General features: G+C 41.3%; 2 protein-coding genes across 2 annotated transcripts in view; one reads left to right on the top strand and one right to left on the bottom strand.

The window, feature by feature from the left end:
* The window catches only part of SRPK1 (SRSF protein kinase 1), a 78,947-nt gene extending 69,148 nt beyond the window's left edge, over nt 1-9,799 (top strand). The window contains 3 exon segments of the mRNA XM_065886466.1: nt 2,930-2,999; nt 7,537-7,629; nt 9,134-9,799. Of these exon segments, the coding sequence (XP_065742538.1) occupies nt 2,930-2,999; nt 7,537-7,629; nt 9,134-9,318 (348 nt within the window). The 3' untranslated portion in view covers nt 9,319-9,799.
* Nucleotides 9,800-13,754: 3,955 nt separating this feature from the next.
* LHFPL5 (LHFPL tetraspan subfamily member 5) lies at nt 13,755-27,343 on the bottom strand. The gene is made up of 4 exons (XM_065885511.1): nt 26,932-27,343; nt 22,023-22,259; nt 18,368-18,390; nt 13,755-13,767 (listed from the first exon to the last, which is right to left on the bottom strand). Exons 1-3 carry the CDS (start codon nt 27,341-27,343, stop codon nt 18,380-18,382), a joined length of 660 nt encoding a protein of 219 aa, XP_065741583.1. The 3' UTR covers nt 13,755-13,767; nt 18,368-18,379.

The raw sequence follows: 27,343 nt of genomic DNA, 5'->3' as shown, positions 1-27,343 counted from the left end.
CCAACCTGTTTTGTGTCATAGATTTCTTTGACGCCCACATTCCTGAAAACCTTTGTCTTCCAAAGATAATAAAGTTTAAACCATGTTAATATGGCATGACCTTCTAAATTATTTTGTTATGGCATGTCTGTGGTCTTTTAAGGGGGAGGGCTGTCTAAATTGAAGGTGATTTGGTATTGTGTGCACAAGATGAAAGAACATTGGAAGAAAATCTTCTTTCTTGCCATACTTTAAAGCTTTGTGTTGAGGAATCTGATTTGGATTGAGTTGGTAGAGGAAATAATTGATAGAGATGCCGCCATACAAAATACAGCTAGTTTGTAGGTGGCATCTGATTTATTATGATGTGGTTCTTAGTAGTGGGTTAATTGAGGGCAGTAGGTCCTGCTTGCTGTGTAACATAGTATGTACAGTGTCAGGCTTAAGGAGGCAAAAAGGCAAAAAAGATGAAAGGGGGGTGGATTAACCTTGGCCCCTCTTTGGACCAGCTCATGTGCAGGAATTTTTTTGACCAAAGGAGGGAAAGCACTTACCTGACTTGAGACAATATCATGAAAACTTGAGGCCCATTTGTTCCCCCAAATTTCTCTCATTTTGCTAATAGATGTAGAAAACGTGCTTTAAATTTCACCATACTCAGAGAATAAAAATAAATCTTGGAATATCAGAAGTGCCTGGAGAGATGGATCATCCTTCATCTAGTACAATTAATTGATGGAAAGATTGGGACCCTTTCTGAGGTAAAAAGGCAAGTTGAGAGATTGCCTGCCACTTCAGTGATTGAGACTACAAAGTTAGAAGGAAAGTTATAAGAAGGGAATGCTCTGTGAAGAGCATTCAGAATTAATAAAGAATAGATGTTTTAAAATTCTTCAAACGTTCTGTGGATTTTGACAAGTTTGTAATGACATGTATCTACTATTATAGTATCATACAGCATAGTTTCACTGCCCTAAGAATCCTCTGTGCTCTGTCTCTTCATCCATCTGCACCCCCTGCCAACCCCTGGCCACCACTGATGTTTTTATTGTCTCTATAGTTTTGCCTTTTCCAGAATGTCATAGTTGGAATCATACAGTATAATTCAGGTTAGCTTTTCTTCACTTTGTAATATCATTTATGGTTCCTCCATGTCTTTTTATGACTTGATAGCTCATTCCTTTTTGTCACTGAATAATATTCCATTATCTGGATGTACCAGCACACTGGATTTATCATACCTTCCCTGATTTTGCCTCTGTCTGTTAGCATGACCCTGACTGACGTAAAATAGGCCCTGTGGGCAGTGTGAGACAAGCACAGGAGTGGGCACCAGGAGCCGTGGATTCTAGGATGGACTTGGCCTTTCTGTTCTGGTCAGTTTTCTCATCTGTAAAGGAAAGATGTTTAACTAGGTGTTTTGTAATCTAGAGTTTCTACTAGTTTTCATTTCTGATGTTGTGATCTTTCGGTTTGGTTTGGTTTTTTTTTACTGTTATCTTATTTATAAAATTGTAACTACTAGCAACTACCTTATGTTCCAAAAATAAAGTTCTTTTAGAGAACTTTAGGTAACTAGTTATAAGTATCTAGGTGGAAAATTTTAGAATATTTTAAACTTTTAGAAAACTATCTACTTTTTTTTTTTTTAGCTTTAATATCTTCACTGAATCCCCCACTATGAGATGGAAAAATTAAAGTACTGGTTTCAGAAGAGACTGACAAACTTTGATGAATAAGAATCACAAATTGTTTCTGTTCTGCTTTGAGACCGTAAACCTCAGGATAATTAGAGGGTGAAACAGGTATCTGTTTATCAGTGTAGTTCAGTTTCATAACAAACTGCTAGCATGTAAAACAAGCTATGCCTAGCAAGAAGCCACAGCATCTCTGACATTTTAGAGACAATCCTGAAACTTCTGCTTTTGTGGCCTTGCTCTGGGTAGTGGTACAGCCCAGGTTATACATTTTTTGAGAAAGGCTATTCTATCCTAACACTGGCAAACCACCAAGACCTAGACATGGGTCTGAATTGAGAATGTGCCCCAACTAAATCCACTCCACAGTTCTTGAGATTGTCTGGGCTGGTTAGTACCATTGAGTCAACCAAAACTGACCCATGGCTAGCAGTTGACTTATAACTGTACTTTTTATATCAATAAGGTCCTTTTTAAAACTGCTGTTAAATTACTTGGTTTATTTTTAGTCAGTGAAAAATTAATACAACCCCATCACTCACATGCTGTCCTTCTGTACTGGTTGACACTTATTCCTGAGGAAATCACTTTTTCAGTCTCTCTCAATCACTATTTACAAGACGTTTTCTTGTTATAGGGGACATGTGCCTTTCCTGGTTGGTGGATGCTAACCTGCTGGTCAATATGAGTAGCTCCTGACTCCATTTATACTTAATCTTTTTCTGTAGACCTAGGAATTGGGGACTCTTTATCTGGGGCAGTGCTTTTCCAAAGCAAAACTTTAAAAATGTACTTTTTACCAAACACTGAAGAGTCATAGGTAGAAAAATGTCTGAATTTTTTTGGTTTTGATTTTAGATACAGAATGTTAATTTCTAGCCATGTGAAGTTATAAGTTATTCATGTTTATCTCATTAATAATTTAATAACTTAGAATCACCTTAGATATGCCCCTCTCTGAGCAAAAAGAGAAACTTAAGAGAGCTGAATTACTGATTGAAAGATTGGGGTGTACAGGGCTTGGAATAATCCACGTATTGATATTAACTGAGTTTTTGCAGTTTTCCTGCTCCATTTTATTAAGGTACAGGTGTGAAAGGAAAGCTTTTTAGGAATAATCTTAGAGAATTTTTTAAATAATCATTTGCAGGTTTTCCAAGAAGAAAAAATTACTTAAAATTGAGCCAAATAGCAGTAAACTTCCCAAACGTCTTTCTTTTTTATGCTTTCATAAGCTTTCCTCTTTTTCTTAGGCCTTTGAACTGGCCACAGGCGACTATTTATTTGAACCTCATTCAGGGGAAGAGTACACTCGAGATGAAGGTAAGTCCCCTCAACCAAGGATGTCTGTGCACGGTGGCTAATGTAATTTGCTAGTACGGAAGAGCCTTAGTCTTCTTAGTGTGCTAAGTATATATAAGTCCCAGAAAAGATAGAAATATAAGATATTTTATGTTAAGTATTAGGTATCCTAGATATTTTATAATAGATATTAAAGAATTCTATATAAGAATTAGAGAAAAGGCCACAGTTGGTTAAACTAAAACTTGTATTGGGTTGGCCAAAAAGTGCCTTGAGTTTTTAAGTAAAAATAGAAGACTCGTTTTCACCAAGAACTTTATTGAACAACGTACTCACCCTTTTGTTCCACTACCTTCTGCCATTTTTCAGGCAACTTCATAATTCCATTTTCCCAAAACTTTTATCTTTTTGAGCAAAGAACTGTTCCAGGTGTCTTCCAGGGGATTGAAATTTTTTCCATTAGGAGAATTTTGTAAAGATTGAAATAAATGGAAATCTGAAGGTGCAATGTCTGGTGAATACGGCAGTTGAATCAGAACTTCCCAGCCAAGCTGTAACATTTTTTGCCTGGTCATCAAAGAAACATGTGGTCTTGCGTTATCTTGATGGAAGATTATACATTTTCTGTTGACTAATTCTGCACGCTTTTCGTCGAGTGCTGCTTTCAGTTGGTGTAATTGGGAGCAGTACTTGTTGAAATTAATCGTTTGGTTTTCTGGAAGGAGCTCATAATAGAGGACACCCTTCCAATCCCACCATGTACACAACATCACCTTCTTTGGATGAAGACCAGCCTTTGGTGTGATTGGTGGTGGTTCATTTCACTTGCCCCACGATCTCTTCTGTTCCACATTATTGTACAGTATCCACTTTTCATTGCTCGTCACAATTTGTTTTAAAAATGGAACATTTTCATTACATTTAAGTAGAAAATCACATGCAGAAATACGATCAAGGTTTTTTTCACTTAACTTACGTGGAACCCAAACATCAAAGCAATTAACATAACCTAGCTGGTGCAAATGATTTTCAGCGCTTAGTTTGGATATTTTGAGTATGTCAGCTGTCTCCTGTGTGGTATAACGTTGATTGTTCTCAATGTTTCGATTGATCGTTACCAACTTCAACTGGTCTACCCAACCGTGGAGCATTATCCAGCAAGAAATCTCCAACATGAAACTTCGCAAACCACTTTTGACACATTCTGTCAGTCACAGTACCTTCTGCATACACTGCACAAATCTTTTTTTGCGTTTCAGTTGTGTTTTTACCTTTCTTGAAATAAAAAAGCATAATATGCTGAAAATGTTGCTTTTTTCACAAAAATTCACCAATTTTGATGTCTTTTTTTAAAACGCACACTGATAAGACAAGCTGTCACATACAGTCTAACAAAATTGTTTTGAATGAAGTTAAAGACAGGTAAGTGCTACTAGAGCCATCTTACGTCATAACCCGAAGGAACCTTTTGGCCAAACCAATACTTGCCAGGTTTCTTATAAAACATCTAGTCATTTTCCTTCCTGTGTAAATCAGTGATTCATTCTTTACCCAGTTTGGATCTGCCTGTTCTTCAACTTGTTGCCCAGTTATGCTTGCAACTTTATTTGGAAGTCGATTTTATCAGATACACACTACTTGAATGCAGAGAATATATCCTATTTGTCTATATAAATTGTACAACATTTAGCATTCTTTTTTCTCCTTTCTGAAAATTAAAGCTGTATTTTTCTTTTGAAATGATACTAACATTTGGATTCCATTTTAAAGCAAAATATTATTGGTTTATATTTTGCGATACCAGTGGGAAAAGCCCAAGGTGTCAGATGTTCTGAGAGGCTGTGAAAGCAGACAACTAAATGTGTGATGATTTTTTAAAAATCATAGTGGCATTCAAGTAACTAGATGAAATAATAATGTGAATAAGAAAACTTTATTAAAGGAATGTTTTACCTTCTTTATTATACAGTTTTGGCGCTTTTGTTTTCAGGATTAATGGGGATTACTTTGAGAGAGCACTACCAGTGTACCCTCCCAATGCGGAAATTATGTCTTTTACTTTCGGTGCTTTCCTTGATTCTTGGGGAAATCAGGTTATGCTTTATGGAACCAACAGTGCTAGTTCTCAAACTGGTCCCCTGGGATGTCAAAAGGCAATGTTAGTAAGGCCTGCTGATATTCCTAATAAGTACCGTTTGAAAAATGCTCTGCTAACTAATCACCATAGCCATATGCCTGTTTTGGTGGGTACAGTTTGGACATGTTTTCTGTATATAAGCCCCTGTTACTGTAATTACTACCTGTGTACACACTTGATTTTTCCCTGTTATCTGCTTGCTTTTTTCTGGGTTATAAGTTTGGGGCTGTAGACTTAACATCATTTTAGAAATGCCCTATCATATCTGTTTGCAAGGGTAATTAACTTTTTTCTCTTTATTTCCCTGGATTCCCTATAAATAGTGTGTGGTACAGACTCATATCGTGGCTAGAATTACATTGTACAGGATCTTATGCTACCAAACCTGAAAATTGAAATGTATATGAAAAGACTCAAGTAAGGGAAAAGGGAGAACCAGTTACCCTAGATATTTATATCCTAATTTATTCCCTCCTATTCCAGCCCTTAGATAAAACCTCAGATTACTACTGTTTGGCCCATAGGAGCAGGAAAAAGCAAACCCTATCCCCTGGCTAGTGTATGCATAGTGTTACAAGTCCTGGTAAGACTGGGGCCTAAGTAGCATGTCCTCTGTTGTTAGGGACATTCCACAACCCTAAATCTTGGAATAATAGTTGATAATTTTGCCTGTCAGATATATTAATCCTATGATTAATTGATAAGCCAGAGATAGGTTGCTGAAATTTAAAGTAATATAACAATTTTAAGGGAAAAATAATTCCTTGGTAGGAAAAATATTAAAAGAACCAATACTTTACTTGGAAGTTTACAGTAAGACAAATTATAGTCTCATTTATAATTAATTTATACAAAGATATTTACTTGCAGATCCTGCCTAAAATGGCAGAAATTTTTTGGCAGCCAAATACTTGTTACCAAACCATAAATTCAGTAAAAACTGCCCAAAAGTTATAGTGAATTCATAAAGTTCTTTTAAAATGACACCACTGAGTCCTTTACATGAGAAATAGATATGACCTGAAACCTTCACAAATTCCCAGATAAGTGTATGTCTCTAGCATATGATTTTCCTCTAAGATACATTATTGGAAGTTTTAAGTGATTGCTTTTGACCTGGATTCTGTAACTACAGGATTAAAGTCATTTTTAAAGCTGTTTTGTAGCTAGGAGCCATCACTTTTTAAAGCCTCTTCATATTTTTACTTTTTGTCACCTGCAGAAAAAGTAATAGACCTGTCTGTAGGTGTGGATGCTGGCTGGTCCCAAGCTCGTCTGCTGGTGGCAGACTGCCCACCTCCCTGGCAGTGGTCACAGTCCATATGCCTGCTGTGACAGTTACAAGACACTACATGACGTAAACATTTTAGTGGCCAAAGATAGTCAAGTAGCTATACTTTAAATGTTTGTGCTCATTTTTTCTTTAATAATGTGATTTTTTAAATTAAAAAACAGACAAAACGAAAAAACCTCTGGACTAGACATGATAAGATAGGGGTTTTCATTTGAGTTCTGGCTCTTATTGGCCTTGTGGCTTCAAGTAGGCCGTTCTCCCAGAGGTTCCACTTTTCACCTTTAAAATGGGGTATTAATTTTTGCCCTGTTTTACAGGGTGATTGTGAAAACTCGATCATATGTGAGTGCTTTGTCATGAACATTCTTAAAGTGATATTATTACTCTGTGAAGCCCAGAGCACTATTATAAATAAATAAATGTCTGTCCTAGAATGTCGTAAAGCATATTGCTACACTCTTGTAGCTTAGCTGGAAAACCCACCTGGACCTAGATATAGACAAAATAGAAATAAAATATTATAGATAAGCCTCCAAACTCCAGAATGGGACTTGCCAACTACTATCAAGTGACAAACCACCGGAAATAATTCTTGGCCTTCCCAGGCTTCCCTTGAGTATCCTCGGTTTTACTTGTACTTACTTTTAAACAGCTAGTTCTTGAAAAAGCTATTCGTAGAAAAAGCTCTGTTACAGCTTGTCCTTGATCCTGTTCTTCTTACCCTTCTATTTTAGACCACATTGCGCACATTATAGAGCTGATAGGCAGAATTCCAAGACGCTTTGCCCTCAGTGGGAAATATTCACAGGACTTCTTCAATCGCAGAGGTAGTATTGTTAACATGAGTTTTCATCTAGGCCCCAGGGATGCAACTTCAGGAAGCAGTGCATTCACACCAAGATTGTTTTTACTTATCACTCAAGTCATGGGTACCTGATTTTTAATGGTTTTCTGGATTCTCCATTAGATGGATAGAGTCCTCTTCTTCCCATTTAGGACAGAAAGCAAGCTGAAATGCTTTATAAAGAGGTGTGCATGCTACTCTTTCTGCCAATATCTAGAACTGCATTTGTTACCCCTGTTATGTATATCTTTTTTCCCCCTCTTGAAATGTTTGAAACATACAGATCACATTGCATTGATCATAGAACTTCTGGGGAAGGTGCCGCGCAAGCTCATTGTGGCAGGAAAATATTCCAAGGAATTTTTCACCAAAAAAGGTAAAATAAATGTGTTTGTTCCCAGACATTAAGGGGACAAAAGTGTTTAACAATGAAGAGGTAAGTACAGCTTGGGTACGTGTTCCCAACACATACAGAAGGATGGTCCTACCTTGAATGCTGAGCTGTGACTTAGTAGACCCTGGAGCTAGACTGCCCAGCTGCTCCACTACTTATGTGGCCTTTGACAGAACCTCAGTTTGCTGCTTTATAAATGGAGATTACTTCATATTGAATTCGTTACTGTGTGTCTAGTAGCTGGCACATGGTTGATTACTCCTACTACAGGACTTCTGAAAAATGGGCAGATTTTGCTGAGGCAGTTCTATCAAAGGGCAAGTCGTTTCAGCTTTTTAAGGGCAGGACTACATCTCACCTTGTAGTCCGTGATACCTAACACAGTCACTTCAACACATCAGTCATATGAATTAACTTTATACTTTGAATTGCGTAAGTTATGTTATCACTTATTAGTGAAGAAAACACAAGATAAAACTCTCACCTCAGATTTTTGCCTAGATAATATATGTTGGTGTATTTAAATACGAATTTCTTATGCATTCTAAATATATTTAAAAGCTTAAGTATGAAACCCTGACCTAGAAGGGACTAGAAAACTGTCTGGACTTTTTTCCATGGTTCCCTTTTTCCTCACAACCTCTACACTAGTGCTGAGAAAAACCATCTTTCTCAACACTTGACAGCAGGCATCCTCAGAAACATTTCTTAATGTTTCTCTTAGAGGCAGGAAAATGGTGAAGTGCTTCATAGTTTCTTCCTTGTGTGCAAAGTCAAATTAATGGCATGTACCAAGTAGGTAATTAGGCACTCACTGCCCACAGTAGAGACTTCAAATACGTGTCATGTAAGAAAAAAAATTGAAAGCAGCATTTACCTTAACAAGTCACTAATCATTGACCGTCTTTTTAAAAAAACATTGTTTCAAGGAGGCAAAAAGTAATGTTCCAGAATAGTACAGAGTGTGATGCAGCTGTATCTGAAAGTTTATTTGTTCTTTTAGTTTTGTTACTTTTATACATTTGACATAGTTTTAGCTCTTTGTTTTTTAATTACTGCCTTATTTCGAAGCAACATTTGCTAAACTATTGAGCCAAAAAAAGAGTACAAGCAAATTATTCTTGGTATGTGGTGATAAATTGCCTCTGAACACCGTATGAGACCATGCTGAGTATATAGGCATTTAATATTCATTTTAGTGAATACCTAGTTCCTGATAGGCCTGCCCAATTTGATTGGGACAAAAAATCCTGGAATGGTGGAGAAAAAAATTATTTTAAATTTTTAGGCCCTCGTGAAAAATGGAGACACTTCTTTCCAAGGAATGCATTAGAGAAGAGATGTGCTTTGTGAATGGAGAAGGATTAGATTCTGATGGCAAAATTTGATTCTTCATAGACTATCTGGATTAGTTCCTGCATTTCCACAAAAGGATCTTGTCACTTGTCAGTGTTGGTCAGTTTCTTTTGTACTCTCTTTACCTTAGGTGACCTGAAACACATCACGAAGCTGAAACCCTGGGGCCTTTTTGAGGTTCTGGTGGAGAAGTATGAGTGGTCTCAGGAAGAGGCAGCTGGTTTCACAGATTTCTTACTGCCCATGTTGGAGTTGATCCCCGAGAAGAGGGCCACTGCCGCTGATTGTCTCCGGCACCCTTGGCTCAACTCCTAAGCCCCAGCCCAGCACCGCAGCAGAGATCACACGCTGGCCCTCTGCCCCTCCCCTCCAAGCATTTCCCTCTTCCCTTTTCAGGGTGAAGCTCTTCCTTCAAGGGTTTCTAGGGTGTTTTTTGGTTTTTGTTGAATCCAACATGTTCATTTGGGTTTGCTTATTTGACCCTGTGGAGATCCCCCCACAGCCATTGGGCATCCTAGGTGAATTTGGCCTTGATTGGTCTCTGCCAAAGACTAATGGACTAAAATGTGAAACAGCCTCTCACCCTTGTACCCTTGTCTTTCCATTAGGACATCCTTTAAATTATAAGCATCCTTTTAAAAAGAGCTATGAAGATGTATGAGCTCATCCTTTTATTCACTGACTCTAAGAGTCAAATTTTCTAGTGCATATCCTATTGCCAGCATAAGGATGAGAAGGGGAAAGGTATTACTTCTGTGTACAGCAGAGATATTAAACTTGCTGTATCCAGGCTGCATCATCTTCCTGGATTGTTTCTGTTGTTTTCTATGTTCACATTTTTTTCTGCGACTTTTAAACTGCTATCTTTTTAAATGAGCTGTATAAACACCATATTTGGGTACCATTTTATCACTGTTCAAAGCACTGTCAAATTCCTTTCATCCTTTAATAACTCTAAGATCCTCGAATCTTCAGTCTGATTTTTGATGGAAACAAAAATGGAACCACTGACTAGTAGTTTCTTCAGAACCACATATATTCTGCAAACTGTCCTTTCCTATGTCTCTTCTGTACCCTACCAGCAGAGTTACTTTGATTGGCTCTTTGTTTTGTTTTTTGTTTTTGTTTTTTAATCCCTGGCTGGCACTTTACTCATTGCACTTGAGTTTATTGCCCCATAACTAAAGAATTCAGGATGACTCTAGAAAGGAAAACTGGATTTCAGAGATTTCCCATCTGAGAAGAAACTGTCCTAGAGTTCTCGGTTCTTTTACAAACAGTCCCCAACTTTTATTTACAGCTTTTTATTTACCTTGTCCAGAATTCAGCCTTAACGCAGTTTCCCCCTACGGCTTTGCCTTTCTCATTTTCTCAGAGGCTTCATTCAGGTCTTAAATGAAATCCCAGGATCCAAGAACCAAGGGGAGGGGGGTGGGATGGCACTTTTTTTTATTGTTTATTTTGAGGGTTGTAGGGTTTTTTTTTCTCTTTTTGTTTGGTTTAAGGTTAGCCATTCTCTGCTGCTATATCTTTGTATAATGTAAGTTTTAAATTTTGAGATGATTGAAATGTACTTGAGGCTTTTTTTTTTTTTTTTTAATGAGAAAAGGCATTGTGAATATTATTTTAGGATGGGCCTCTCCTAGACTTGCCCTAGACATTACATATATTCCTCGGGTCATATTGAAAAGCAAAAGAGGGACAGGATTGGGGTCACAGCTGCTTGTTCTGCACGGACCAAGTGGGCCTTGGGGATTACAGCATTCTCCAGAAGCGGCTACAGGACTCTGATTTACAGAAAGCCAAGGAGGTGCAACTTAAGGCTCTACTAGCAAAGCACCGATGAGACTGTTAGGTAGCCAACTTCCTTTACAGGAGATTGGAATCTAGATTCTGTCATTTATCTACCAACAAAGGCAAAGGAAAAAATGGTGCAATTATGCAATCCGTTTAACTCGTAAACATATTACCCTGAATAACTGGCCAGCCATTCATCGATCCTTGATGGATAGTTCTGAAATCAGACATGTTCCTATAGAAAGAATTTGAAGTGAGGCTGTTCTATGCACCTATCAAGAATAAAGAAAATAGATTGTATCAAACAACGGCAGGGAAAATCCTTCAGCAATTCTAATCCACTTTGGGTTTTCAGCGATATATACATCTAAAGCAATACCAGACTAGAACTGAATTCTTTTCTATGCTGTAAAATCACAATTGTGGAATTACAGGGATTCTGGTGATGACATTAAGGTGAACTAACCAAACACATCCAAATAGAAGGCCCTGTTTTAACAACTGACATGAAGAGAAATTTTAATAAGAGAACCTGTAACTTTTTGGAAATGTTTTCCCACCAAACAAGGGCTTTTCCTCTATCACTTAAGGAGCCAGATGAATTAAAAGCCGTAGAAAGAGGCAGCTGTAGAATTTGATCTTCCAAGCACCCCATCTACCTTTCCTGAACTCAATCATAATGTCAAATTGCCAGGATCTCACTAAAGGATTTCTATTTGCTGTCAGTAAAAAATAAAACCCCAAACACATTTTTATTCTTTCTACTGGTTGCATTGTCTGTTTTCTTTGTAAATGCAGTACAATAAACAAATTATTTAATAACCTACATGTTTCCAGGTGATTTCTGTTTATTTGTTGCCCAAGTTGATCTGACCTAGCTTCAGAATGGAGGAAAGGATTGGTTGAGTTGCTTTTTGAATTTAAATATGCCATGAAACTGTGTAACTTAAACACATGCCATTTTGGGGGGTTTGTAGCTTTGCTTCTATCTTTAAATTGGGCGTGGGGTGGGATTTAACAAAGTACATTTTGGAAAATGCTAAGAAAATTGTTATTCCCTACATTTGATACCATTTTTGCAGTATTTGTGGGGTTTTTTCCCCCACAGATCACAAAGTGCAAAATGTCAAAAGTTTTGTGAACTCAAAGGCACTGGACTGATGACCACTATTATACACAAGTTTTCATATACTTGTCTCATTCACCCCTCAGTATAAATTCTTAGAAATGGAATGGCTGGGGCAGAGAGTAAGCACGTTTTTAAGGCTTTTAATAAATGTTCCCTAACTTACGTGGGGAACAGTTGGACTGTTTTGCTATGACCAACAGTGTTTGAATGGGCCTATTGTAATCTCACTCATTTTATTCCTAATAGCCAGTTTGATTGCCCCAAAAGGGGAATCTCTTGTTTTAATTTGCATATTAGATGACTAGTGAAGTCAAAAGCTTGTTTCATGGGTTTTATTGGCCATTTGTAGTTTTGGGTTATTAGCCTACAATTACCCCGCTTTCTTTTGGCATGCTTCCCTATTTGATGATTCGGTAACATCTTTGTCATTTTTCCATCACATTTTCCAGTTTTTAATTTGCCTTTCATTTTTATTTGTGGTATTTCTGGGCTGTGTTGGGTCTTTGCTGCTGCACACAGGCATTTCTCTAGTTGCTGTGTGCAGGCTTCTCGTTGCGGTGGCTTCTCGTTGCGGAGCACGAGCTCTAGGTGCGCAGGCTCAGTAGTTGTGGCACGTGGGCCCTAGAGCATGTGGGCTTAAGTAGTTGTGCGTGGGCTCTAGGGCGCATGGGCTTCAGTAGTTGTGGTGCACGGGCTCAGTAGTTGTGGCTTGCAGGCTCTAGAGCACAGGCTCAGTTGCTCCGTGGCATGTGGGATCTTCCCGGACCAGGGATCAAACCCGTGTCCCCTGCATTGGCAGGCAAACTCTCAACCACTGTGCCACCAGGGAAGTTCCTAGTTATGGTATATTTAATGTTATTCATAAAAAGTCCTCCAGCCCTGAACTACATAAACTGGTTTTTTTCTGTTTGTTTTAATTGAGCCATGCTTAAGACATATGTAGTGTGTTCATACTGTAGTGTTGACTAGAATGTAACCTGTTTAAAAAAACAACCAAAAAAAATTAAATTGGAATTCATCAAACCAGTATGTTCATCAGACTGATGAACTTAGGCAGTTCCTCTAAGCTTTGTGTTAGATGTATGGACCTTGAACGCTGAGGGTTTTGGAAAACTTAAGTTCTAAGGGAGCTTGTAGCTATCTCAAAAGAACTGTCAAACTGAGGTGGAGTTACAGCCCTGAGTGTCCACAGGGAGACCATTTAGCTGCTCCAGAGCCTGCCCAGGTTACAAATCGACTTCACTACTGCTCATTCTTTTATTTTTGACGCCTGTAGAGTCTTCCAGTTTGGCCTTATAAGGAAAGTGATTTGCTCTTAGCGTATCACAAAAAATTGACGATTTATTTATAATAGAATCTGAACTTATATTTACTCTGTAAATAAGGTCTTAGGACACCAGAGAAGTTTCAACAGTCCTTTGTGTTTTGCCCACCAATTTGGTGCCGTTGGAGTTAGCAAAGCATTGATAATTTACAGCTTTCTCAGTCTTCAAAGCAATATGAAAAGATAATATCTAAACTTATATAAAGATAATATATGAATCTTGAGACCTACTGAGGAGGAAGTTTGTTTTTATGTCACTTTAGTCTTGTTTTTAAAAGGTGGAATTTTAAAACAAGTGATAAGCATTTGTCTTTTAAGTCCTTGTGCAAATATTTATCCACACCAAGTCCTTATGATAACAGAAATATCTCATTTTAAAAAAAAACAATATTTGAGATCATTTTGTGTTTAGAAGTTTTAACTAAGTAAGCAAGTTTACATTAGTACCTACTCTGTTACTGACTGTACCTTTCCTTGTAAAGGGATGAGGGTTTTCAATACATAGACGATCAATCTGATTTTATATCCTCCCAGATTCAATTTTTTATCATAATCTTCTCTTTTGTCCTTAATTCATATCTAGTTGTTGCCCATTATAATACAATAACAAGCCTTGCCCTCCCATTTGGCAGAACCGGATTGTATCAGTGTATCAGCTGCCTGCAATTTGAGCTATGTTCATAGAAGTTGTGCCCTTAAGACATTTCATTGGCTGATTTGGATTTACTAAATATAGAGGAAAGTATGGTCAGTGTTGGAAATTAGTGGACCCTACTATAAATACTTGAGGTTAGGTAGCAAAAGTGGGATGAGTTTGAGGGTTAGGGCCCTTCATCTTCAGCAATTTGTTACAAAACAAACATGTATCCATCAGCATGTACGGTTACTAGAATCTAATCTTTGTTCCAGTAAAGCATTCTAGTAAATGCCCATTTCAGCAGAAAATTAATTACAAATAACTATGAGAAACAACTTTTTAAAATACTCCAATGATTCTCACCTCCTGGTATTCACACACTTGTGCAATTCCCTCACCTTTAACATGGGCTGGACTTTGTGATTGTTCTAACAATCAGATTAAGGCAAAAGTAGCAGGATGTCACTTAGATTTGGTTACAAAGGGTGCTTGTGTCTGTGCACCTGCTCTTGCTCTGTCTTGGAAGACTTGCTCTGGGGAAGCAAGTTGCCAGGTGAATAGCCCTTTGGAGAGGCCCTCAGCCAGCAAGGAACTCAGGCCTTCGGCCCAACAACCTGTGAGAAGTTGAGTCCTGCAGACAACCGCTGAGCTTGGAAGCAGACCCAACACCTTAATTGCAGCCCTGTGAGAAGCCTTGAGGCAGAGACACCTAGCTAAGCCTTGCTGATTCCTAACCCACAGAAACTGAAATGTTTTAAGCCACTGAGTCAAGGGGTAATTTGTTATGCAGCAACAGGTAACTAATACAGAGATGCAAGATAATGAAAGCATTTAGGAAAGACACCCTTCTGGTTCACATTTCAGATGTAAATGATAAGGCCTTCTTACCTCTCTTGACCTGCTCAGTGCTAGTCACTGGTAAATCTTGGGCATCACAACCATTCCTGTGCTCCAGCACAAGGCAGAGGAAGGAGTAGAGTAACTCAACTTGGTTTAGAGGAGTGCTGGTTTTATTAATTTTTCTGTATACTTTCAAAGATATTTGAGGCATCTTTAAGAATTTAAAGGTAAAGCCAATTGAAAAGGGCTGATAAGCAGTTAATAAGTTTCAGCCAAAATCATTACTTTATTGGAGAGGTTGAATTCTGAGTTTCCTTGAAGATAAAGCAAAAGGTGAAACGCTGAGTCATGTGACTCAAACAGATTTAAGATTGTCCCCAGCACAGGTCATTAGTAAACATACACTCCTGCTTTGGTGAAACTCACTGCTCTTGAGAGCAAGGTGTAGGCTATTGGCAGATGCACCTTAAGCCCCCCAGAAACTTCTGTGGACCACCAGGGTTGCCATTTCAGTGAGAAATATTTTGAAGTTAGGGAGGCTTTTAGAAATTTTTCTTTTGCCTTTTATAAAAAGTAAAATTATGAGAAATAACTGAACAAATCTATCTAGAAAAGTCACACCAAAAAAAAAAAAAAAAGTCACAAAGCTACAGAATTGGCCAAATTCTGTCACTCATCCATTCATCAAGCTTGCATAGGGAATTCCCTGGCGGTCCAGTGGTTAAGACCTCGTTTACTGCCGTCGGCCCAGGTTTGATCCCTGGTCATGGAACTAAGATCCCACAAGCCGCACAACCAAAAATAAAAATAAAAGCTTGCATAAAGTAGATGCCTGACAATGAAATAATTTTATCAGCACAAGAAAACATGAAAGTGATCATACTTAAATCCCATTCTAATAGTCCCCATCATCAACAACTGGGACAATGCTGGGATACTCATACCTAGCCTATCTGAACTAGAGAAGAAACACTGCACTGACTGGGCAGGTTGTCAGAGTGCACTGGTTAAAAGGCATCTTTTAAACCAGTGCACTCTGAATAATCCCTGCAGCCCAGAATAAGAAGCCTGTTTTCCGTGTCACTGCTGGTTGATCAAGCAACGTCCATTACGGTTTTGTTCGACATTTACCCACTCTACCTGTGAGAAAACAGCACCCACGTTTTCTCTTTACTGAGGAAACAGGCAAAAGACCAGAAAAAAGCACTGTTCTTCCTGGATCATTCACTGCAGATAATCAACAAAACCCTGTTTCTATTGCAATACATACCATCCTCAGGGCAGGGAACAGCCTAAAGAATCTAATCTTTGTCTTGGCATTTGCTACAGTGAAGTATTACCTAAATTGAGTTCCCCTCTAGAGACTGGTAAAAGATTCACCATGTAATGTACCAAGTCCAAAGTTGGTTTTTTTTACAGGAGAGTTCATCTATTACTCTAACAAATTACTTGGCCACAAGTAACAACTTTCCAAAACTGGTAACCCATTCTGACTGGGTCGGTGTGGACACTGAAAAAGTGTGATTTTTGGTTCCAAAGGGAAAAAAGAATTTAGTCTCAAAAGTTTTTAGATCCTAAAGTCACCCAATCCTGATGGATTCAGGTTCCGGTGACCTCTCCATTCCTTACCCATCTCTGAGCATCAATAAGAAAACAAACCTGAAAAGAAAAAAGCAAAGGACCCCCTAAACCTCAACCTGAAATGATCCAGCATGCTTACAGCCACCTCTTCTTCATCGCCCTCTTAGAGCTGGGTGTCAGTTTCTGGGTGCTTTCAAACAAGTATCCTCAGTGAATTAGACTGTTAGGGACTCACCTGGGAGGCCCCTAGACATAGACTCATCCTGCTCTCAGTTTACGGAGAGGCCTCAAGAGGGTAAAGCAATTTGCTGGTGTGAAAGGATAGGAAGAGAAAGTGGGTACCCAGTCAGGAGAGTTAAACACATGTCTCTGAACATCTTGGATGTGGTCACTGCAGTTCTTCCTCGCTGGAGTTTTCCCGATACAGTAAGAGGTCTTGTCTCAGGAGATTGGCATCCTATAATGAAAGGCTTCAGGATTTCAGGCCTAGAGCAGTAGATACAGGGAAGCATGGAAGGAACAAGTTTCTGTTTCTGAAGAATTTGATTCCGTCATTTTCCACTGTCAGGGAAACAGATGACCTGTGGTATTTAAAAAAAAAAAAAAAAAAAAGATTGCAAGATTATAGAATTTGACATTTTTTAAGCCAATAAAAACACAAAACTTCCCCACGTATGCTCACATTTTGATTCAGTTCTACTCCAGACATGCAAACTTCCTCACTAGTATATAAGATAGTATCAGTGTCTAGTCAAGTAAAAACTCAAAAGTGTCTTTTAAGATGTAAATAAATGTAGTGCAAGAAAAAGAAAAAAGCAGACAGCTGTAGTTAGCTTTGATTCAGTAATTCCACTCCAGAATTTATCAACAGGAGCAAAAAGTTATCTATGATAGCAGTGCTAGATGCCTAACTAAGGTCTTGTTTAGCAATGAAATGGTACACCAGTGCTGTGGAGTTTGTGGCTTTTAAAAACTTCAGTTAGGAACGTGGCAAAAACATGAGAAAATGTTTATACTCTGTTTACTACTCGAAGTGTGACCCCTACCCAGCAGTGTATCACTGGGGAGCTGGTTAGAAATGCAGTGCTTGGCACCACTCCAACTGAATCAGTCTGAATTTTAACAAGATCCCCAGGTGAGCTATGCACATTAACGTTTAAGAATCATAAGTGTGTGTGGGGGGAGGGGGAGAGGGACGATGCTAATTTATCATTATTCAAGAAAGTATGTCTATGTGGTCAAGGATGGGAAGGTTCTTAGCAAAAATGATCAATAAAATAGTTTAAAAGGAGATAATCCCTGCGACCCACACAAAGTGCCTGGCCTGCTGTAAGTCCTCAATAAATGACAGCTATCAGGGAGGTGATACTGTTGTGGGCTATTCCTTCTCTTCCTCCATCCCTCCCTCCTCCTCCACCCTTTCTTTCTTTTTAAAGGTGTTCCTTCATGTCCTTGTTAAGTCACATTTTAGAAACTGAAATGACAATAAGGAAATTAACGTGTTTCGTTTTCAACCAGACATTAAAATTGGTTAAATTCGTGTTTTGCTTTTTGCTTCAGCTATCAGGGAGCAGGGAGCTAAATTTAATACTCAATACACTAATTCTGTTAGCCTAGCTTTCTGTAATATTTGTTTTCTTCTCTATGACTTTTATTTTCTATTTTATTAGGTTTTCCACTATGTCTCTTAAAATCACGTAAACTTCTTTCTGAAAATAAGGGTCCAAATGACAACAATGATTTCTAAAAACAGTCTGTTCTTGTTTGCCAGGCTCCACAAAAAGATGAGTTTATGAAACCACCTGCCTGTTTTAAATTATTTCTCCTCTCCCTGTGCTTTTACCACTTCTCAAGACACAAGTAAAGTTAAAGGGTTCCTGTTTGTCCCTCAGTGAAGGTCTCAGATGCCAGCCAGCTCCTGCCCCCTCCCACCCCACAGCCACCCCCCTACCCCTTCTCTCCCTAGGCCCTACAGCCCAGCTTCCTGAGTCATCCTGCGAGGCCACAGCACTTCCAAAGGAACACAGACCACTCTCCAATCAAATTACGCACCAACACTCCTGTTGCTTCAGGCTTCCTCTGCGATAAAAAAAAAAAGAGAACAGTACGTGTTTACAACCAAGCCTTGTTTTCAGGATAATTCCCTGCACACTATTCCCTCTCCAAACTAGTTCAAATTCCTCTTATTCACTCTCAAGAAAGCTTGCACTTTTTGTTCATAATGTTTATCAGCTTGTGATTCCATCTTGCATGATTGTCTTCCTTACTAGACTTAAGGTCCAAATGTAGACTTCCTCCCTCACTGTACCCCCTGGACCTAAAGGTGTCAGTGGGCACCTGGAGCACAGGTCCTATTATTGGCTGGGCAGATGGATGATATAAAGAGTGGAGGTACTGGAAAGACAGAAGGTGGAGAGAACTAACATTTATTCATCACCTAAAATATGCAGGTATTGTTGGTGCTTTATATACACTATCTAATCCTCAGCACAATCTTTTATTTTTTTGAGGTATAATTTACTAACATAAAATTTAAAGTATACAACTCAGTGGTTTTTAGTGTATTCACTACATTGTGCAACCATCACTACTATCTGCTTCTAGAACATTTTCATCACCCCCAAAACACCCTGTGAACTTTAGCAATCACTCCCAATTCCTCCCTCTTCCCAGCCCCGGGGAAATACTAAAATTTACTTCCTGTCTCTGTGGATTTGCCAGTTCTGAACATTTCATATAAATGGGGTCATACAGTATCTGGTCTTTTATATCTGGCTTCAATGTTTTCTTCCACACTATAGCAATTACCAGTACTTCATTCCTTTTTATGGCTGAATAATAACTCATTGTATGGATATACACATTATGTCCATTCAGTCATCATATGCATGACTGTTATGCTACTATGAACATGTGTACAAGTTTTTGTGTGAACATGTGTTTTCAATTTTCTTGTGTATATACCTAGGAGTGGAATTGCTGGGTCACGTGGTAACTCTGTGTTTAATCATTTGAAGAACTGCCATTCTGTTTTCTACAGCAACTGCACAATTTTACATTTTCTATAGCAACGTACGAGGATTCCAATTTCTCCACATGCTCATCAGTACTCGTTATTGTTCATCTTTTTTGTTACAGCCATCCTCGTGGGTGTGAAGTGATATCTCATTGCGGTTTTGATTTGCATTTTCATAATGACTAATGATGTTGAGTATCTTCTCATGTGCTTTTTGGCCATTTGTATATCTTCTTTGAAGAAAAGTCTATTCAAATCCTTTGCCCATTTGGAACTTCCCCAGTGGTTAATACTCCACGCTCTCAATGCAGGGGGCCCAGGTTGGATCCCTGGTCAGGGAACTAGATCCCCCGCATGCTGCAACTAAGAGCCCGCATGCCACAACTAAAATCCTGCACACGGCAACGAAGATCCCGCGTGCTGCAACGAAGACCCGGTGCAGCCAAATAAATTAATTAATTAAAACTGTGTACTTAAAAAAAAAATCCTTTGCCCATTTAAAAAATTGGGTTATTTTTTATTATTGTTGAGTTGTAGGAGTTCTTAATATACTCTGGATACTAGCATTATGATTATGATTTGCAAATATTTTCTCCCAATCTATGGGTTGTCTTATCACTTTCATGATGGTGTACTTCGAAGCACAAAGTTTTCAGTTTTGGGCTTCCCTGGTGGCGCAGTGGTTGAGAGTCCGCCTGCCAATGCAGGGGACACGGGTTCGTGCCCCGGTCTGGGAAGATCCCACGTGCCACAGAGCAGCTAGGCCCGTGAGCCATGGCCGCTGAGCCTGCGCGTCCAGAGCCTGTGCTCCGCAATGGGAGAGGCCACAACAGTGAGAGGACCGTGTATGGGAAAAAAAAAAAAAAAAAGTTTTCAATTTTGATGAAATCTAGTTTATTTTTTTCTTTGGTACTTGTGTATTAGGTGTCAAATCTAGGAAACCATTGCCTAATCCAAGATCTAAGAGTTTTATAATTTTATATCTTACATTTAGGTCTTTGATCCATTTTGAGTTAATTTTTGTATATGATGTGTGGTAGGTGGCCCAACTTCATTCTTTTGCATGTAGATATCTGGTTGTCCCAGCACCATTTATTGAAAAGAGTATTCTTTTCCCCATTGAATTGTCTTGGGCACCCTTGCTGAAATCAGTTGGTCGTAGATGTTTGGTTTTATTTCTGGACTCTCTATTTTATTCCATTGATCTGTATGTCTATCTGTATGTCAGTACCACACCATCTTGATTATTGTATCTTTCTAGTAAGTTGTTTTTTTGTTTTTTTTTTTTGCGGTACGCGGTCCTCTCACTGTTGGGGCCTCTCCTGTTGCAGAGCACAGGCTCCAGACGCGCAGGCTCAGCGGCCATGGCTCACGGGCATAGCCACTCCGCGGCATGTGGGATCTTCCCGGACCGGGGCACAAACCCGTGTCCCCTGCATCGGCAGGCGGACTCTCAACCACTGCGCCACCAGGGAAGCCCCTCTAGTAAGTTTTGAAATCAGGACATGTATGTCCTCCAACTTTGTTCTTCTTCAAGATTGTTTTGGCTGTTCTGGGTCTCTTGCATTTCCAATTGACAAGCCGATCCTAAAATCAAAAAGCCAGCTGGGATTTTGATAGGAATTGCATTAAATCTGTAGATCAGTTTGGGGAGTATTGACATGTCAGCAACATTAAGTCTTCTGATCCATGAACATGGATGTTTCCATTTACTTAGGCCTTTTCTTTAAACAATGTTTTTTAATTTTCATGTACATTTCATTTACTTTTTTGTTAAATTTATTCCTAAGTACTTTATTCTTTTTGTTGCTATTGCAAAAGAAATTTTTTAATGTCATTTTCAGATTGTTCATTGTTAGTGTATACAAATACATTTTTGTATATTGTTCTTACATTCTTCAGCCTTGCTGAAGTTGTATGTTAGCTTTAATAGTTTTTTAGTGGCTTATTTAGGATTTTCCATATACAAAATCATGTCATCTGCTAATAGAGATAGTTTCTCTTCTTCTCCAAAATAGATGTCTTTTATTTCTTTTTCTCAACTAATTTTCCTGGCTGTGACCTCCAGTACAATCTTCAATAGAAACGACAAGAGCAGACATCCTTATCTTGTTCCTGAGTACCATCTTGTGAAGTAGGGATTTTTTACCAATGAGGAAAAACCTGCCTCCTACCCTCTAATGAGGGGAAATGAGGCTCAGATCAGAAAATGGATATATGGAGAACCCCCAGGCTACTCTAACCCAAGGGGGCTAGGCTCCCACCATCTGCAGTCCAGGAGCTGTCACATCTCTGCCCTAACTTGCCTTTCCTCCTTCCCCAACAACTCATCATCCCCTTTGCTCACCTGTTGTTCCTCTCTCCACCTAGCATACTGCCCTGTTATTTCAAGACCCAGCCTCAGTGCCACCTATGGGAGGCCACACCTAGCTCCCCAAGCTGGACCAGGGCTCTCTCCCCTGTAGGCCCTGCGAGTGCAGGGGGACAGGGGGACACGCTTCTATCACAGACAGCCTCTGCCACATAGGTCTGTCAATGCCTTATCGCCTGCCAGCCTGCAACCCTCCACTGGCCCTTGGCATCTGCAACAAGGGCTGTGTTTGATCGGTCTTGGTGTCCCCACCCTTGGCCAGTGGCCAAACCTCAGGCACCTGGCAGAGAGGAAGCCTCACCTCCCTGGGGTAGAGAGAATTACCTTGTCCATCGGCCTTATAGTCATCAGGGAGCAGCTTGTCCTGGCGGTAGCCCAGCACAAAGGCCAGGAAGGAGAGGATGAGGGCGTCTCCAATGCTGAGGATGGCCAGCATGAAGGCCCAGCGGATGGTGCAGTGGCCCAGTGTGTATTTGCCGGTCTGCTCCCCACACATGCGCCGTACCTCACTTGAGTCCCAACCATCTGGGTAGACCAGGCAGCCAATCATCAGGCCTGTGGCTGAGGGGGCAGGAGGGGTATAGATGGTGTCAAGCTGGGTGTGCTCGCCTGCTGCCTCCCACCTTGCACTGCTGTCATCGTGTCACCTCCCTTCTTCTCTTATTAATAGCCTTGAGAGGCACAAGGGGTAGCTCCTGCCATCCTTCTTGTAGAACACGGGGGAAAAAACTGAGGCTCCAAGAGCTAAAGCTACTTGCCCCTGGGGGCCAGTGGTCAGGGGTGGAGGCTGAGAGCAGAGCTCCTCAGCCCTGGGAGGTTCTGCCACAGCACCAGGTGGTCCTACCAGGCCCTCAGCCGTACCCCTCACTTTGGACTTGACGAGGCACCTGGCTTCAAAGTCCTCCCAAAATCTGGTCCCAGCCCAGAGAACTCATCACTCCTCAGATGTACATTTGTTCATACTCCAACATCTCTGAAATAAGTGTAATAACAAAGCTTTAGGCTACAATTTGATTAGAAGTATTTTTCCTTTTTACAGCACATAGAATAATGGTGTGTCCTACAACTCAGGTATCTTAGATTGAATGAATACAGGAAGTTTTCCAGCCCCATCTCTGGCGGCTTCCTTCATGAACCTTCCATTCAAGCAAACAGGTCTCCACACCATTACCCACTACGGAACAGTGCAGTTATCCACACTTCCCTGAATGTGTTTAAAATGCTGATTCCCAGGTCAGGGTTGGGTTCAGGAATCCCTGTCTTTAAAAGCACTCTTCTGGGTGATTCTCTCAACAGGAAAAGCTGGGAAACACTAGGGAAGGCTGCCTGGATCTCAAGCCCAGCTCTTTACTAACTAGCTGTGTGACTCAGAGCAAGCTACTTAAGTTTTCTTGCCTCAGTTTCCTCATCTGTAAAATGGGAATAATAATAGTATCTACCTGTTTGGATTGCAGCGAGGTTACAATGAGTTAATATTGGAAAAGTGCTCAGAAGCTTGCCTGACACATAGTTGGCATTTCCTGAGTGTTAGCTAGTATGCCACACTGTGCTTTCATTGATTTAGCATTGACAGCCAAAAATTTCATCTTCCCTGCCTTCCCTCCACTACTCCCACACCCGCCCACCAAATTTCCACCCCAACTTAGCTGCCCAGACAGGTACATATTCCTGGGATGTGACTGGGGCAACCCAAGGACAACCACCAGGCAGGCAGGGGGTGCCTTCCTTCCCTTGTCTGTGCCACTTTCCCACCCCTGGCCCTCCTTTCACAGGCCTGGAGGCTCTTTAGTCCCAAAGCTGTGCCCTACCTGGGAGCCCCATGGAGAAGCACCTCGCAGGACCCAAAGTCACCAACCTGGGGCTCCACTTGTTCTTGCAAGGAAGGTTAGCAGATCAAACAAAAGCACAACGAAGTGTAGAGATCAAGGATCCCACCTCCCCACCTAAATGTATCAACCGTCCTTGTTTTTATCTAGGAGGAGCTCATTTACATACTTCTCTTATAGATTACAAAATACTTCATGTACCATTTTTCTCTCGACCCTTACCACAGTTCTGTGAAGTAGGCCATGTATTAATATCCCATCTTCAGATTAAAAGACTGAGGTCTCAGAAACCGAGTGAGTTGCCCCGTCATTTAGCGAGGGCAGAGCCAAGACCTGCTATCATGGCTCCTGACTTTCTTAACTTCAAAGTTAATTCCCCCAGCCTCCCAGACTGACATCTCTCCAAAGAGCCGAATGTATTTAGTGGTGACATTTTAGACTTAGTGACAAACAGGAAGATCCTTAGGATGGAGGAGGGGGACCCTCCCAGAGCTCTTTGGTAAAACCTGTGCTCTTCCCCACGTGGTGTGTGACAAGTCCTCTGGTACCTGGCATGGCCCCCTTCTCCTTCTATAGCACCTCCCTACAGGGGTTCAGAAAAGATCCCAGGGCCTCTGACTTGGAAAAAGGTTGTTACTATGGGTGCCACAGCCCTCTAGGAGCACCCCACCCATCTACCTGGGCACAGTGGGGGTCCATCCCATCGTGGTGTCTCAGGGCTCTAAATAGAGGCCAGCAGGGTATTCTCAGGCAAGTTTACTTACCCTCTCTGACTTCCAGTCTCTCACCTGTAAAATAAGGATAATAATACCTGACTCGGAACAGGGTTATGAGGGTTAAGCGTGATCATGTATAGAAAGTGCTTACTGCAGTGTCTGGTACATGGTAAGTGGCCAATTAATGTTAGTTGTTGCTATTATTATTGGCATTGAAGTCAGATGGAAGCAACCTCGATGGATGTGGCTGTCATTAGATCTGTTTACAAGTATTTCAGGTACATAGTAGGATTATACTTCCTCGCCTCTCTCCCTTGAAGTTAGGCAAGTTCATAAAAATTCCTTCAGCCAATAAAACGTGAGCAGAAATGCCGTGTGCTTTTCCAGGCCAGAGCATTTAACTGCTGATGGAGACTTTCCAGAGCTCCCTTTCCCTTCGCAATGATGACAGCCAGATGACAGCTGATGCCCCATCAGCCTGGGTTCTGGAAGAGCCCAGTGAGAGCAGAGCCCTCCACTGATTCTCAGTGAGCGTGTACCATTATCAAGAAATAAACCTTTGTCATAAGCCGCTAAGATTTGGGAGTTGTCTGTTACTGTGGCATCACCCCATCCATCCTGACTGATAAAGTTGTTTTGTGTTTTTCTTGTTTACTGAGCACCTACCATGTGTCAGGCACCGTGCAAGGTGTTTTCCATGCATTACAACATCCCATCCTCGCAAGAACCCTGTGATGGGGGTACTGTTGCTACCTTCTACAGATGAGTTTAATAGAACTCGGACAAGCAAATTGCCCCACCTGTGTTTTCAGGATCTGGGGCCACATTCTGCCTACACCTGGCATCCAGAAGCTCAATTAGCTTTGTTAAGCTACAGCCCCACCCTGCCCCATTCATCAGTCCTCCTTCCCTTTGTCAAGTTACAGCCCCACCCTGCCCCGTTCCTCAGTCCTCCTTCCCTTCTGCTGCTCCCTTCCCTGGCCCCAGGCTTCTTGGCAAGGTTAAGCCAACTGGTTTAGGTCTCTTCAAATGGAGGAATCTCCCAGCTACTGGCTGTGGGGCACACCTCCTCTTCGCCCCTCCCTTTGGCTCATCTTCCCTTCCCCAGCACGGAAGAATGGAACACGACACCACCTTTGCTCTCCCCCAGCGTAAATGTTTCATGGGATGGCACCTGGCCACCTCTGCTATCGGTGTCTTCAGCTGCATGACCCAGACAGGGTCTGACTCAAATGGCCTGGTGACCCCTCCCCTACCCAGGCCCTCCCAGCACTGCCTGTTCAGCAAATGGCAACTGTTGCAGGAGGTTGGGGGAGTGGGACAGTGGAGAGAATGGGAGAGGGAGGGTTGTGTTTCCAGCATCCCATAGCTCTGATACGGAGGACCAGCTGGCAAGCGTGCCAGGGTCCATTCTACTCCTCTTTGTCACAGAACTGCTAAATCTTCATTCTCCCTTCTTCCTCCCCACTGTCCACTGAGACTTGCCTCATCCCTGCCCCAGCCTCTCCCTCATCATATAGACAGAGTACAGAGAGAGAGAGATGGCAGGGGGATTGGGGAGGCAGCTCTGGAACCAGGTAAGTAGCCGGAGTACAAGATTCAGAGTCGGAGGTTCTGTCCCTCACTACCTGTGTGCTAAAAGACAAGTTACCGGCTAAGAGCCTCTTCTGTAAAACAGGAGGAAAACCCACCTCACTGTGTCCTGATGAGGCTCCTCCAGATGATACATGTGAAAGTACTTTACAAATCATTACACTTGTGTAAATGTGTGCCCCAGTAAAAAATGTCTTTGGAATACAGCTGGTTCTCGGGACCCACTGCCTTTATTCTATTGCCTTTGTTGCCAGATGATCTGCTGTAGCATTGGCTAAGTCTTATCTCCTCTCTCAGTCCCAGATTCCTCATCTATAGTTGGGGGGAGGATGCTATAGCTCTCTAGGGTCCCCTCCAGCTCTGACAGTCTTGAGTCTACATGTTTGGTTGTATGGGATTCTGATCCCTATTCCATTCTCCCTGTTAACACTGCTTCTCATTCTAACCAATGATGTCAAGATGATTTCACTCTAGCCTTCAGTCCCTAACAAGGCTCCTGGACGTTTCCCTAGTATGGACAGTCTGTGTGTGGTCCTTGGAGGGACCAAGGGCTGCAGGACAAGGTCTTAGGCATCCCTTTCTGGGCTCTAGAGGAAAGCAGGACCAGCTGGCCCAAGGACCCAGTGACCTGCCTGGGGCCAGGAACAGGAAAAGGGGGACAGGGAAGGCCTTGCCTCTGAACACCACCAGTAGCCACCTACCCCACATAGTTCTAAAAGACCCTATTCCCCTCCCCCATCACAAAATATCACTTCCACTTGCCTCAAATGCTCACACTTGCTGCATCAAGTATGGAATCCTATAATTAGGGAACAAAGACCTTCACTCTACCATAAGTGACTTGCTCCTGGGCAAATCATTTCCCCTCTCTTGACCTCAGTTCCTCATCTACAGGAAGAGGAGGTTGAACAATTTGATCTCTAAGGCCTTTCTGGTCTCAGCCATCCTAAGACTCTCTAATTACTCTTCCAAGGCATCTGCAGGGCATTGAGTATGGCTGCGCTATAAAGGAGGACAGCTGAGTAGGAGGCTCAGAGACTCCACAGAAGGTGGGCCCCTGCCTGCCCTCCCGCTATCCCTCCTGCTATTCCTGCTCACCCGCAGCCAGCTGCATCCATGCGCAGATCTTGTAGACAGTGGCCGTGTTGCAGACAAAGAACAGGCTGAAGCAGATGATGGAGCCAATGATGAGGAACATGGCCAAGGCCACAAAGAACATGGCAGTCTTGAAGGCTCTAGAGGGGATGGAGGAGAAGTCCAGCGGGCCACCCTTGCAGATAAGCTCAGACGACAGCACGTTGCCCACGCAGTAGGAGAAAAGGCCAAAGTAGCCTGCCTGGGGTGTGCTGACGCTGTCACCTATCCAGTAGGGCTGGATGAAGAGCGCCATGACCAGCACGGAGAAGCAGATGGTGAGTGTGCCCCACATCACACCTATGGCCCTCGAGTTCCGCACATAGTTGGTATGGTAGATCCTGGCTGCCTCCTGGGCAGGCAGCAACTTCACCAT

This window comes from Phocoena phocoena, chromosome 10 (genome assembly GCF_963924675.1).
Source record: "Phocoena phocoena chromosome 10, mPhoPho1.1, whole genome shotgun sequence".
Taxonomy (NCBI): Eukaryota; Metazoa; Chordata; class Mammalia; order Artiodactyla; family Phocoenidae; genus Phocoena; species Phocoena phocoena.
This window is presented reverse-complemented; position numbering and strand designations above follow the sequence as displayed.

What these genes read in the sequence shown, in the direction of transcription:
- LHFPL5 (XM_065885511.1), bottom strand. Translation starts at nt 27,343, where the DNA reads ATGGTGAAGTTGCTGCCTGCCCAGGAGGCAGCCAGGATCTACCATACC. An exon ending in ATGGATGCAGCTGGCTGCGG is followed by an intron (nt 22,260 to 26,931) that starts GTGAGCAGGAAT and finishes CTGCCCCCTCAG; the next exon opens with CCACAGGCCTGATGATTGGC.